The sequence below is a fragment of the Panicum hallii genome, chromosome 9 (assembly GCF_002211085.1).
Source record: "Panicum hallii strain FIL2 chromosome 9, PHallii_v3.1, whole genome shotgun sequence".
NCBI classification, from domain to species: Eukaryota; Viridiplantae; Streptophyta; class Magnoliopsida; order Poales; family Poaceae; genus Panicum; species Panicum hallii.
The window spans coordinates 58,248,042-58,261,980 of NC_038050.1; the positions used below are offsets into that span (position 1 = coordinate 58,248,042).

At 49.7% G+C, this 13,939-nt stretch overlaps 1 protein-coding gene across 1 annotated transcript; it reads right to left on the bottom strand.

Moving 5' to 3' along the window:
* Positions 1–220: 220 nt before the first annotated feature.
* On the bottom strand, positions 221–1,308 carry LOC112877564 (protein SRG1-like). Its single transcript, XM_025941902.1, has one exon. It carries the CDS (start codon positions 949–951, stop codon positions 409–411), a length of 543 nt encoding a protein of 180 aa, XP_025797687.1. The 5' UTR covers positions 952–1,308; the 3' UTR covers positions 221–408.
* Positions 1,309–13,939: the final 12,631 nt, after the last annotated feature.

The following is a 13,939-nucleotide window of genomic DNA, read 5'->3' on the forward strand; positions in this document are numbered from 1 at the left end:
TTCCAGTCCCATTTTCCGATGATCCCGAGAAGAAAGGATCACAGGAACATACTATGCGATATACAGGCTTTGGCAATCATGCCTAAGATTGCGGATTATAGGGATTGCGGATTATAGGCAGTTCCTCAAAGTAACCAGTTCATAAGACCCTAATGCCTAATTAAGAGCAATTAATAATACATGTATACTATAGTAGCATCCAAGCCTTTGTAATCTTCTTCTTTCTATTATTCTTACCACAGTACTGTTGGCCAAGGCCGTCGGTGTTTTTTCTAAATGAAACACACCGCACACCTGCTTTTATTTTTTTTCCATTTCCACGAGCGCATAATACTGAACGGGACACGAGGACAGGACGCGAAGCGCCTGGCCGTTTTCGATCGGCATTCTTCAGGCAGACGCATCTTGCTAGATCCTGAGCGTGTCCGCGAACCGATTCCCTTCGAGGATCGCCTTGAAGGTGCCCTTGACGTACTCGCCGAGCTCGATGGGCTTGTAGCGCGGCTCCTGCTCCTTGAGGAGGCCCGGGAGCGGCGAGACCATCCCTCCCACCGTGCCCACCTCCACGAAGACCACGGTGGTGCGGCCCCTCCGCGCGTCCGGGATCACCCGGTGCTCCACGCTCCTGTAGGCGCCGTTGGTCAGGACGTCGCCGACGTTGACGAGGAAGGCGCCCGGCAGCGGCCGCACGGGGTACCACCTGCCGCCGTGCTTGATCTGCAGGCCCGGCGTGTCGTCCACGTGCAGCAGCAGCGTCAGGCCCAGCCCGTCGGTGTGCGGCGGGATGCCCAGCACCTTGCCCAGGTGGCGGCACGGCGGGTAGTGGTGCATCGCCATGCTCTGCCGCTTGCCGGTGAAGGCGTCGACGAGCTCCTCCTCCTCGTCTCCGATGTCGGCCGCCATGAAGCCCAGCAGCCGCCTCGCATCGCTAGAAATTAACCAAAGGAACATTATTGTGTTTGATTAATTAGCAAGCTCAGATCACATGATCGAATAATCGCATGTTGTCTGACTTGGTTAACGCCATGTTAGACATCGCTGGATTATCTAAGATACGGTGAGGGGAGGCAGTATTGACTGCATGTCATATCCTAAATATAGTCCCATAAAGAATAAGGAAAAGACTCCTTACAAGGAGTGGATTGGGAGAAGACCTTCACTCTCTTACTTGCGCACATGAGGTTGTTTGGCCAAGGTGAATGTGTCAATCAACAAGAAGCGCAAGTTAGGACCTAAAACTGTGGATTGTATCTTTTTAGGTTATGCACGTCATAGCATTGCTTATAGATTTCTAATAGTTAAATCTGAGGTGGCTGATATGCATATAAATTCACTGTTCGAGTCTCGTGATGCTACTTTCTTTGAGAATATTTTTCCTATGAAAGACTCGCATGTTATATGCATGTAAGTTCTTGAAAAAATTATATTTGGTGCAAGTAGTATGCTTTGGTCCTACAAAAACTACTTTAGTTTCAGATGGTGGCCAACAATATATTGCATTTTGTAGCGCTAATATCATTGTTTGGATCTCAAGTCAACTCCCCACCATTGGCAAATCATCCACTGCCGTCATTTGCTGTTGCAAACTGCTGCAGGCTCTATCCATCATGCTAATCCACCACCATTGCAGTGCTCTGCTCTGACTCTCTGATCGGAATGCTTTTCACAGCGCGATGCTCTGATCCTACCTTTGATTCGCACACAATAGTGACCTGAATGGAGGCTTACTGCCTTTTTACACCGGTGTCTTGCTTTGGGGCTGGCTGATGCGAGCGTGAGAATGAATGTGATGGCCTTGTTCTTCTCCTTTCTGTTTCTTTCCGCTTGATCGTTTGTTTCTGTTTCTTTCCACGGGATCGTTGAGCAAGGAATTGGTAGCTAAACAGAACTTTACAAGGTAAAATATTTACAAGGATTTTTCTTTGGCACCCTAGAAATACACCTGGAAGCCATTTGCAAGTGCAAATAATACAAGGCAAAATTAGCTGTAAGACATCGTTGAAAGGTGGTTTTCAACCCTAGCTGTTAACTAGTATAAGATCTTCGTGCCAAGAGTTAGGTATTAAGAAAACTTTCCTCACGCATTATTTGTTAGCTTTAGCTAACACTACCGGACGCGGCTGATTTGCCGAGGGTGAAAAGGTTTGCCGAGCGCTATATTTCGGGAAACGGCAAACATATTCTTTGCCGAGTGTCGCTCTCGGCAAAAAAAAACACTCGGCATAAAATATTTTGCCGAGAGCCTAACACTCGGCAAACAGATACCCTAAACCCTAAACCCTAAACCCTAAACGCCGTTATCTTTGCCGAGTGCTTGATTTTTGGCACTCGGCAAATGGTGTATTTGCCGAGTGTCAGCTGACCGACACTCGGCAAATAAAATATTTTTTTGGCTGGCTGAGAGGTCCTGGCGGACAGTCCGCCAGTACTGGCGGACAGTCCGCCAGGACCTCTCGGGGTCAGCCAGCAGAACTTATCATTTTTCTTCCATCCAACTATCTCTTCGTGGGCCCATCGTGTTATGTCCGTGGGAGGCTGTCCAAAACCCTCTATACCTCTTGGATGAAGCTCCTCTATCTCTCTTCATCCACATAACACAACTAGCTCCTCTCACTCTCTCTTCCTTCCCCACGGACAACACCCCCCATTGCCCCCCATTGTCCGTGGAGCCAAGGATTCGGTTCCTCCGCAAGGTTCACGGCGAAGGAGCCCCTCCACAGGCTGCAAGAACCTTCTCCCCTCGTTTCCAATCCTTTGGAAGCACTTCCATTCATCCTAGGGCAAGAACAAGGTATATGCAATCCTCCATCGATCTCTCTACTCGATGCATATCTTGAGGAATGCTTTTAGCTATTGTTTCCTGCTAGGTAGAGCGTGCTATTCCTTGAAAATCTTGAAGAATGGATGGCTAAATCTTTAGTTCACATGTTCATGTTCATTTCATAACCTAAACCTTTATTCAAGTCGATCTCCCAATCTATCCACTCATTGTTGTTCAAAATTTAAGTCTAGACTTCCATTATCATCTAGAATGTGCCTACAAAGTTTGAGCCCCATTGGATTAATTCTTGACGTCACATGTTTTCGCGGGAACATTCAAAACCGAGAGGTCCTGGCGGACAGTCCGCCAGGACCTCTCAGTCTTGATTGTTACTGCATAATCCTTTGTTTGTATCCACCCGTTCTTTCATTACTTCTAATCAAGCAGTATACTTCCTATACATGTACAGATGGTGCATGAGAGGAGGACCAAGTTCTTGCATGATCCCGTCTCCAACTCCGATTCCGATGAAATTGAAGTCGTTCCTCCACCTAAGCGCAAAAGGAAGCCAACGCCCAAAATTTCAATGAGTCGAGCTGGGCAAATGGGCGGTCCTAGCCATGCGGCACCCAGGCGTAGCTACCAAAGAGCTGCTCAACCACAAGGTGATGTGCCTCAAGAGGAGGTTCCTATCTTTGATGAGTACCCTCCACTCCAACCCTACCGGAAGTATATCATGCACAGACCGGAGTACACAAGGATCAACTTCGGTGACCCTGGAGTGAAGCGAGTGGATTACACCACAAAGCAAAGAGGTGCTGCATTTAAGGAAAGAAAGAAAAATCCTTATGATTATGAGAAGTACATCACGGATAGGAGGTTTTGGAGCAAATTTCAAGCTGATTGGTACATATCCGTCTTTATTGAGAAGAAGAATGCTATCACCGTCTCCAAGTACATCAATTGGGATGAAATGAGTGAGAAAAATAATCCAACCTTTGACTTGGTCATACGTGAATGTGAGAGGAAACACCTCTATGAATTCTTGGCCCTCAATGAAAATTGGAACAATGAGTTGGTTGCTCAATTTTGCTCCACTGCTTGGTTTGAAGGTGAGGGCAAGAATTCCTTTATTCACTTCAATCTTCAAGGGCGCGCCTTCTGGGTTTCATACAAGCAATTTGCTACTATCCTTAAGCTTGATGACACTCTAGATGAGATGGAAATTCATGATGACATCAATCCAACGGATGAAGCTCTTATGACTCTCTATCGGGATGAGGATCCGGATATAGCGACGATTCATGGACTACGTCCATATATGGAGATCATGAACAGGATATTCCGGGAGACCTTGACTCCCAAGAGGGGTGATCGCACCAAGATTCATGGTACGGTCAAGAACCTTCTTCTAGCTATGGACTTTGATCACCCGCCCTTCAGTGTCTTTCACTTTTTCTGGACGGAGTTGAGGTACATGCTCCATCATGGCAGTAATCCAGTTATCTATGCTCCATACATTCAAAGGATGATTAATGCCGTGACTGGAATAGAGTTTGGATATGATGCGGTCCATGCCCCATATTGCCCACAGCCTCCCAAGGAGCAAGAGTTTCCACCAGAGGGCGAGTCTCCCCCATCAGCTCACTCTCCACCCCAGCCCACTATGGATATGCCCTCCACCTCGGCGATGCCTTCCTCTTTTAGGACTCGTCCTCGCAGGAAAGGCAATGCCTTTATTTCTGGCTTGAAAGCTCTCTTCAAAGTATGCCGCAACACCAACGATGTAGTTCGTGCTCACGCTCGGGCAAATCAGCAGAGTATCAACAGGATTGAGCGCCACCTTGGCATTGAGGAGACGGATTGGCCCTCATTTCCGCCTTCTCCTCCTAGGGACTTTCCAGCTGCGTGGGAGCATTATGATGTAGGTGATGATGATGATGATAATGATGATGATGATGATGAGGATGATGAGTGATTACTGCTCCGAGCTTCCATTTGTCTTTTCTCTTTTTGGTGTTTGATGCCAAAGGGGGAGAAGATTGTATCCTAGCATTCCTAGCATTCTTATCTTTCCATCCTTTAGAGTCGTTGTGAGACTTTGGATCTATGTGAGACTTGGCTTGTATCGTATTTGAACTAAGTTGGCTTGTAATTTCTAATTTCTTTTTATGGATGATGTTTGCATGGTTGTGATCTTATTGCTTTTCTATGTTTGTGAAATCATGTGATATTACATTATCTTGGTTTTATCTCATCATGATGCTTTGACTTTATTTGGTTTGCTCATTATGAAATGAAGCCAACCCATGCCTTGAACAGAAAAATGCAAACCCGACGATTCGTTAAAATTGGAGAACGGTACCAGTTCAAGAAATGTGGTTCAAGCGAAGATAATTCTTTGTTTTATATTTTCTTTAGTCTAGGTATACCGTACTATCAAGGGGGATGTGGAAAGTGTGTGGTAGAACACAAATAAACCAAATCCGGAACCCATGCATTGAACAGAAAAATGCAAACCCGAGTGGTCCTGGCGGACAGTCCGCCAGTCCTGGCGGACAGTCCGCCAGGACACGTAAAAACAGCCTAACGGCTAGTTTTTAGTGAGGCTCTGTATATATCCCTTCGACCCCAACGGGAAATCCACCCTGCCAAACTGCATAAGCTTAGCCTCAAGCACCTTCTAAGCACTCCAAAACTCCCCAAAGTGAAACCCTAGCTTCCCCACTCCAAATCCTTGGTCTAGGGTTGGGTTTGAGCAAGATCCAAGCAAGATTCAAGTTCTTTCCCAAGAGATTCACCAGCTTTGCCGAGGGAGCAAGATCCAAGCAAGATTTAAGCGATTGTTATCACTTTTTAAGCCATTGTGATCGCTTTGGCTGATCAGCAAATGAGGAGTCCAAATTTCTTAGCCTCAGTAGCCATGTAGGCCCAGGCACCCCGCGCACGCGTGCAGCAGGAACTGCCGCAGCGACCAAGATGCTCATGTTTTTCCATCGACGTCGCGTTAGCTAGATGCTTCCCGTGCGTGAGAGCTTTTGGGTAAAGGGCTGCTCCATTTATGGCTTTATTATCACAATATTTCCCGATTAACAACGCAACCTCTTCTATCGCTCCTAGTAACAGATGAGTGTGAAATTCACCAGTGACACGGACAAACTTTTTTCATTGCCTGGATAGAGAGTGTGATGTTGTGTTGTGCAACTTGCTTGCCAATTGGATGCTCACGTGATAAAGTTATAACTATTTTTTTCTCGTATCCAGTCCAATAATATATATATATATATATCATAACGGACATCACATGCAGTTTATATATATATATGACAATACACATTACACACATTTCATATATGGCAATACTCATACAAGTCCATACAAATTCATACAAAGTTCATACAAGTTCAAATGTCCCGAGCCAGCATAAATGAACATATACAGTCCATACAAGTTTGGAAACGTTCATACAACTCACTGGGTCGGCGGCGGCGGCGGAGGCGGTGGCGGCGGGACAAACCCGTAAATAGCTTCTAAGGCATAGTCCTTTGCTTCAGAATCTTCAAGTTTCAAGAATATCTGACGCTGCTCCCAATTTAACCTGCATAAATTTAGAACAGAACGAAGTTCTTTGCCTTTGAAACCACATCTCATAGCTTTGTCACAACAATTTTCCATACTCAGTCGACCCATGAAGAGTTGTGCGGCAAATTCTTTATCTTCCATCAGGTTTGAAAAACGTTCACCAAAGCTTGAATCTGACTTGCCACTGCTAGTGGACTCTGCGTTGCATGTCATCTTCATCTTCATCTTCTTTCTGGGATTAGGCTCATTGGCTACATTATCATTGTCTACAAGATGTGTCGGCGGGGTCTCGACGACATAGTCAGGCGTAACATAGTCAAACACTGCCGCATATGTGAGCCAATGCTCTGAAATATAGTGCTCACCCGCCTGCATAAACCAAAAAAAAACTTATGGATTGGAAGGGTATTAAGATTAAGCTAAGTTTCGGATTATGATATGGATTGCAATGCTTACCAAATGGAGTTTGACATCATTTTCCAATGCAGTAACATGTTCTTTTATATCATCGATACTCAAGTTGCAACCCACAACTTGTAGAGTTCGTGCAACTTTTTCCAGTACATCAGGATCAGTAGCTCTCCACTGATCCTTACTATCCGCAAACTTTATGTTATGCAAAGAAAGAAGGATTCTTTTTCGCGTGTCCATCGGATCAGTTGGAAACCTACAATTTATAATCCAGCTTACTTTTGACTTTCCTGTTCAAAAATAATTATAAGGATGCAGACAAACTTACATTTCATACTCCAGCTCTATCGGTCCACTTAATAATATTAAAAAAAACTTGCGTCAGAACTATTTGGAAATGTGCAAATAATTTCGTATACAAATTATAAGGACAACTAAACCTTGCAGGTGAGCTTCCACATGATTCCGACTGGGTGTTTTCCTTAACCCTTGCAGGTGAGCTTCTTTTCGACCGGGTGTTCAACTGAAAGAATGAGTCAATAAGTCATTGGGAAATTTGTATGCAAAAAACTTGTTGGATATTTGATTTAGTCCCGCCATGAATCAAGCCAACTGGACCGATTAACTTTGGAACACCTCAATTCAACTAAAACAAACCTGTGTTGGACTGGGCCTTCGAGCTGAGAGCGGCGGTACAGTCAAACACGATTCCTCAGTTGACACTGAACCGGACATACAATGGATAGTTGTTGAAACTGATGGAACGAAGTCCTGCCAAGAAGGAAATAAAATCCATATACATTATGGATCAATGCACAAAAAAAGAGATGTCTTATTTTCTAAATACATAGCCGAGAATAATATCAATTGCATATGATACAAGTTTTTATGAACAAACAACGTGTAATGGCGTAGGTCGAAAACACAGATTTAGGGTCTCATATGGTCGAAAACACAGATTTAGGGTCTCATATGGTCGAAAGCTTATCAGCTCAAAATTGTTTGCCCCCCAAAAAATACAAGTAGCAATACCTATATATTGAACAAGTACAGATCACAGTCCCAGATTGCTCTATTCTCCCAGTTACTCAAGGTGTAAGCCAACCCTACTTAATTCTGGAAAGTCATCATGTAGTTGGCCACAAGGAGCACTCAGCTGATATCACAAGTGCGAAAGGGGTGTTAATTGTTGACTAAAAGCCCCAAGACATGCCTATGGTAAGTTTCTTTCGGTCTCACAAGTTACGAAAATTGTGAGAGCAACATGACAGCCAAAGGTAACAGACAACAAGCACTCTCTGCACAGCACAAAGAAATAGCGGTCAGTCAGAACTGAGGCGTCCTGGCGGACAGTCCGCCAGACCCTCTCAGTTCTGATTGTTACAGCATAATCCTGTGTTTGTCTCCACCCGTTCTTTCGTTACTTCTAATCAAGCAAAGAGAAAATAGGGAGGTTATTAAAAAAAATCAACATGCCTTGGTTACCAATCAGTCACTGAAGAATATAGCTTCTTGCTGGATCAGCCTTTTTTAGATAATCAACCTGAAATCAACATGCATAAGGTGGGATGCGAGTGGTAATGGAGAAACAAGTAGCGAGATCTTTAAAATGAATGACTTGTGTGCAACTACATTGAAAAGTCAGAGGCAGACATTCTCAGCACACGCCGGGGGCGGGGCCGCGGCGGCGGCGGCGGCGGGGGCGTAGGCCGGGGGCACGGCTGCGGCGGGGGCGCCGGCCGGGGCCGCGGGGCGGGAGAGCGGCGGCAGCGCGGGCCGGGCGGGGCCGGCCGGGGCCGCGGGGCGGGAGAGCGGCGGCGGCGCGGGCGGCGGCCGGGAACGCAGGCGGGGGTGCGGGCCGGGTGGGGGCGCGGCGCGGGCCGGGCGGGGCGGGGGCGCGGGCCGGGGCGTGGGCGGGGGCGGGGGCGCGGGCGGGCGGGCGCGGGCGGCGGCCGGGAACGCGGGCGGGGGCGCGAGCCGGGGCCGCGGGGCGGCGGAGCGACGGCAGCGCGGCGGGGGCGGCGCGGGCGCGGGCGGCGGCCGGGAACGCGGGCGGGGGCGCGAGCCGGGGCCGCGGGGCGGGGGAGCGGCGGCGGCGCGGCGGGGGCGGCGCGGGAGCGGGCGGCGGCCGGGAATGCGGGCGGGGGAGCGGCGGCGGCGGCGGCGCGGCGGGGGCGGCGCGGGCGCGGGCGCGGGGGGCGCGGGCCGGGCGGGGGCGCGGCGCGGCGGTCGGGCGGGCGGGCGCGGGCGGGCTCGGGCGGCGCGGGTGGGGGCGCGTGCGGGCGGCGCGCGGCGCGGGCGCGGGCGGCGGCCGGGAACGCGGGCGGCGGCGGGCGTGGGCGGCCGGGAACGCGGGCGGGGGAGCGGCGGCGGCGGCGGGGGCGCGGGCCGGGCGGGGGCGCGGCGCGGCGGGCGGGCGGGCGCGGGCGGCGCGGGCGGGGGCGCGTGCGGGGGCGCGTGCGGGCGGCGCGCGGCGCGGGCGCGGGCGGCGGCCGGGAATGTGGGCGGGGGCGCGGGGCGGGGGAGCGGCGGCGGCGCAGCGGGCCCGGGGGCGGGGGCGGCGGCTCAATCGAAGATAGCGGGGCCGGGGGCGGGGGCTTTGCCGAGTGCCGCGGATCGGAGGCACTCGGCAAACATGGGGTTTTGCCGAGCGCCAGATCTAGGGCACTCGGCAAACAAGCGGGTTTATCTCGCCCGCCCACCGCACGCCCGCCCACGCCCGCCCGCACGCCGCCGCCCACGCCCCCGCCCGCCGCCGCCCACGGCCGCCGGCCGCCGCCCGCGCCCGCCGCCCGCGCCCACGCCACCCACGCCACGCCGCCGCGCCCGCCCACGGCGCGCCCGCCCACGCCCACGCCGCCCGCCCGCCCACGCCGCCAACGCCGCCGCGCCCGCCTGCCCACGCATACATTCTGGAGGAGGTGTCGAACTTTACATCAGTATACTATGGTGACAACCTACCTAGTGTGCATAATCCACCGGCTCGTTACAATGCTAGCGAAAATGACTCGAGACTCAGCCTTTTTCAAGGTCAGCTTGGAACTGCAAGTGGTTCGACCACCAAGAGGTTGAGTCATCAAGAGTGGTGTCGGATCATGCTGTATGTGTTGACCAACCTTGACGAGGTGACACCGTACATGCAACAATTTATTCAAGAATTCTGGCGTCAATCAAGGGATATCACGGAGCAGGAATTAGATACCCTGCTCAAACAAGGTGCAGGAAATGGATCCCCAATTTTATTTCTTGGTTCAAACAGAAGGTACGGTCCAATCTGGCCCGTACTTAGCTTTTCACTCTAAGTTGTTTTTACTTAGTTTGTCCAATCGTACTTGAACTTGCAGGGCGTTAGCGATGCGACCTTGAGTGCTGAGTTGAGACAGGTGGCCGGTGGCTTTGGATATAAGGTCAAGTCATATTCTGGTTATGACGTGAATGGATATCGTTTTTGTACAAGCAGTCATGAGGATTGTCGACCCAATCGAAAGACCACAAATTCTGGGGTGTTTACTCCCGGCCTTGATAGGATTGAGTATTATGGAAGAATTGAAGAAATATACGAACTCAGCTACTATGGTTCGAAACCACTTAATCCCGTGATATTCAAATGTCATTGGTTTGACCCTCAAGCAATGAGACGGACGCATTCTAATGTTGGGCTAGTCGAAATTCGACAGGATTCAGTCATGACCATAGACGATGTCTATGTTGTTGCTCAACAGGCTATACAAGTTTATTATCTCCCATATGCGTGTGAAAGCAAAGAGCATCTTAAGGGTTGGTATATTGTGTACAAGACATCACCGCACGGTAGAGTACCTGTCCCTAACGATGATGATTACAACTTAGATCCAAACATATATGACGGAGAGTTCTTTCAAGAAGAGGGGCTACAAGGGCGATTCGAGACAGAATTAACCGAGGCAAACGAAATGGAAGTTGAAGCGGTTGATGATGCGGGGGAGGAGGAAGAGGTGCAGAGCGTTAAGGATTTACACATGCTAGAACGACTACAAGTAGACAATGCAAATGAAGACACCGAGTCTTCTGATCTTATTGGTTACGACATGATTGATAGTGATGATGAGGACTATGATCCAGCTAATCCCGACTACGATGAATATTTTTAGTCAATGTAAGACTATATTATTACGTATTGATGTTCTATTTTCTTCATGTATTTATCTAAGTATGTATTATATATTTATCTGTACTTATTACGTAATTATGGTTGTTGATCTAAAGTGGTAAACTTTTTTTATGTTGTCTTGAAAACTGTGTTTTATTTGTCTTCTGCTTTGTCTCATATACATCCAATCATCCCTCTAAGATATCTTAAAGTTTGGATCAATCCCTTGGAATTAAAGAAGGTTTTTTGGCTGGCTGAGAGGTCCTGGCGGACTGTCCGCCAGGAATGGCGGACAGTCCGCCAGGACAGCTCGGGATCAGCCAGCAGAACTGACCATTTTTCTTTCATCCAAAGTATCTCTTCATGGGCCCATCGTCTTATGTCCGTGGGAGGCTGTCCAAAACCCCCTATACCTCTTGGATGAAGCTCCTCTATCTCTGTTCATCCACATAACACAACTCGGTTTTCTTTATGTATTTATCTTGGATGAAGCTCCTCTATCTCTCTTCATCCACATAATTTGCATGTAATTATGTTCTATTTTCTTTATGTATTTATCTAAGTATGTGTTATATATTTATCTGTACTAATTAATTTTCTTTTAATTGCAGGGGATTCACCAGAGATGGTGGGCCGCGGGATGAAGAAGAGTGTAGCGGCCCTTCACAAGAGGTTTTCGGGGGGGAGCAGTGAGCCGACGTCCGGGGCGGCTGAGGGACCGTCTTACAGGAGGAGGAGGGGGAGTGGCAGGAGGGCGATGACACAGGCGCCGCCGGAGGAGGAGCATGCGCTCCCGGAGGAGGAGGTGCCTCCCGGAGGAGGAAGTGCCGCCGGAGGAGGAGGAGCAGGCGCTCCCGGAGGGGAGGACGAGCAGGCGGACCAGGTGGTCCACCAGGAGGGGCCAGGGGACGACGAGCAGGCGGACGAGGAGGGCACGGAGGCCTCTGCTTCGTCAACCGTCTACCAGCGAGGTCCGGCGAGTCTCCCCCAGCGACCGATTCCTGAAGCAAAACGCCCGATCATAGCTCCCCAAGGGGATAAGTAAGTAAATTTACATGTTTTCAGTACATGTTTACGTTATAATTTCAATTTTGTGGTAGAAATTAAAAATTTTTATCAATCACCTGTGCAGGAACTGGATAGTTGTGGAGAGGCCCGTTGGTGCTCACAGACGCCATGTGAATGGCATCTTGGGTCTTCTGGTTAGGGATCACTTCCCTGGCCTGGTCACGTTGGCCGGAGAGCCGTGTCCGGCCTATACGTGGGAGCACTACCGGGCCGTCCCCGACATGCGGGATGTTGCCGGCAGACAGTGGCCCAACTTGGCTGAGCGAGTGAAGGGCGAGCTTTGGGTAAGTGATCAATATATCGCATTCGTTGCACATCCTTGATAATATGATTGAAATAATGATATCGTGTTTATTGCAGGATTTCTACAGACTACAGGCCGGGATGGACGCGCAGGCGGATGTGGTTGCCGAGTATCGCTGCAAAAAGCTCGTTACCGACATGTTCTACGAGCAGCGCCTCCAGTCAATCATCAACTACCACGCCGTCGTCCTTGGACAGAAGGTCACCAAGGCAACCGTAACCTGACCGAGTACGCCCAAGCATGGGTACGCGACTTTACTTGTTTTGTGGTTATTGAACTATGCATGATTTCTCATCATCTTGTTTCTCGCAGTCGGCGGCACATGGAGGGCAGCAGTGCAACAAATTCATGGCGTATGCTCTATCCCACAAGGGTAAAGCGACATCCAGCGACATCCAGCGTCAGCTACAACGCGGAGGACGGGCCCGAGGCGTACAGCAACCCGAGCATCTATACTCGCCTCAATGAGTACACATCGATGGCGAGGGAGGTGCACGGGCCAGAGTACGATCCGACCCAGGAGGATCTTGACGCTGAAATTGTCATGAAGGTCGGAGGAGGAAAGAAGCATGGACAGTACTGGATTTGCGACGGCGCGATCGACTCCTCTTCTACTCCGACTCTATCTCAGATAAAAGCACGGCAAACGAGCTCGAGCACAGGCATCCGACCTCGTCCGGACAGTTCGACGAGCCAAGTCCAGGCACTCCAGGTTGTTGCTTGTTCATACATTTTTTTTCTATTATATTACATAACTTCGCTTTTGTATTATTGTAATATTGGGGTAAAAATTTTGCAGGCTCAGCTGCAAGAAGAGAGGAGAGAACGTATGGAGTTGGAGGCAAGGATGAGGGCGGAGATGGAGGCCGAGCGGGAGGCTGACCGACAGAGGATGGCGAGCATGTTCGCGTACATTCAGAGTCTTGGCGCCGCGACGGGTCTACCTCCGCCACCTCCCTTCGTCACCCCACCTAGACAACCCACCGATCCGTTTTCTACTTCAGTGAGTATGCAATGTTCAATATGTCGTTTATTTTGTCGTTTCACTCATACATTTCATCTATATGTTGCAGAATCAGTCGGCGGCCTCCAATGATCCGTATATTTCTCCAAATCAGACCAACCAGAACAACTAGCCACCTTCGGCATAGATGATGGAGTTATTTGCATTTGAGACTTAGCTAGACTGAATGTACTTTGATTGTTCATTGTGTACTTTGTGATATACTTGGCTACAGTGAATGTGCCTACAAAGTTTGAGCCCCAGTGGATTAATTCTTGACGTCACTAGTTTTCGCGGTAACAATCAGGCCTGAGAGTGCCTGGCGGACAGTCCGGCCTGGCGGACTGTCCGCCAGGCACTCTCAGGCCTGATTGTTACTGCATAATTCTGTGTTTGTCTCCATCCGTTCTTTCATTACTTCTCCTTCTAATCAAGCAAAGAGAAAATAGTGAGGTCATAAAAAAAAATTTTGCCGAGTGCTGCCTCCAGTGGCTCTCGGCAAAGAAAATAGTGAGGTCATAAAAAAAAATACTTTGCCGAGTGCTATTGACCGGGCTCTCGATAAAGAAGGCGTCCAGGGTGGGCGTTGACGCGGTCCTTTGCCGAGAGTCTGACAGCGACACTCGGCAAAGGATCCGTCCACGGTGGCGCGCCGTGACGGCTACTTTTCTTTGCCGAGGG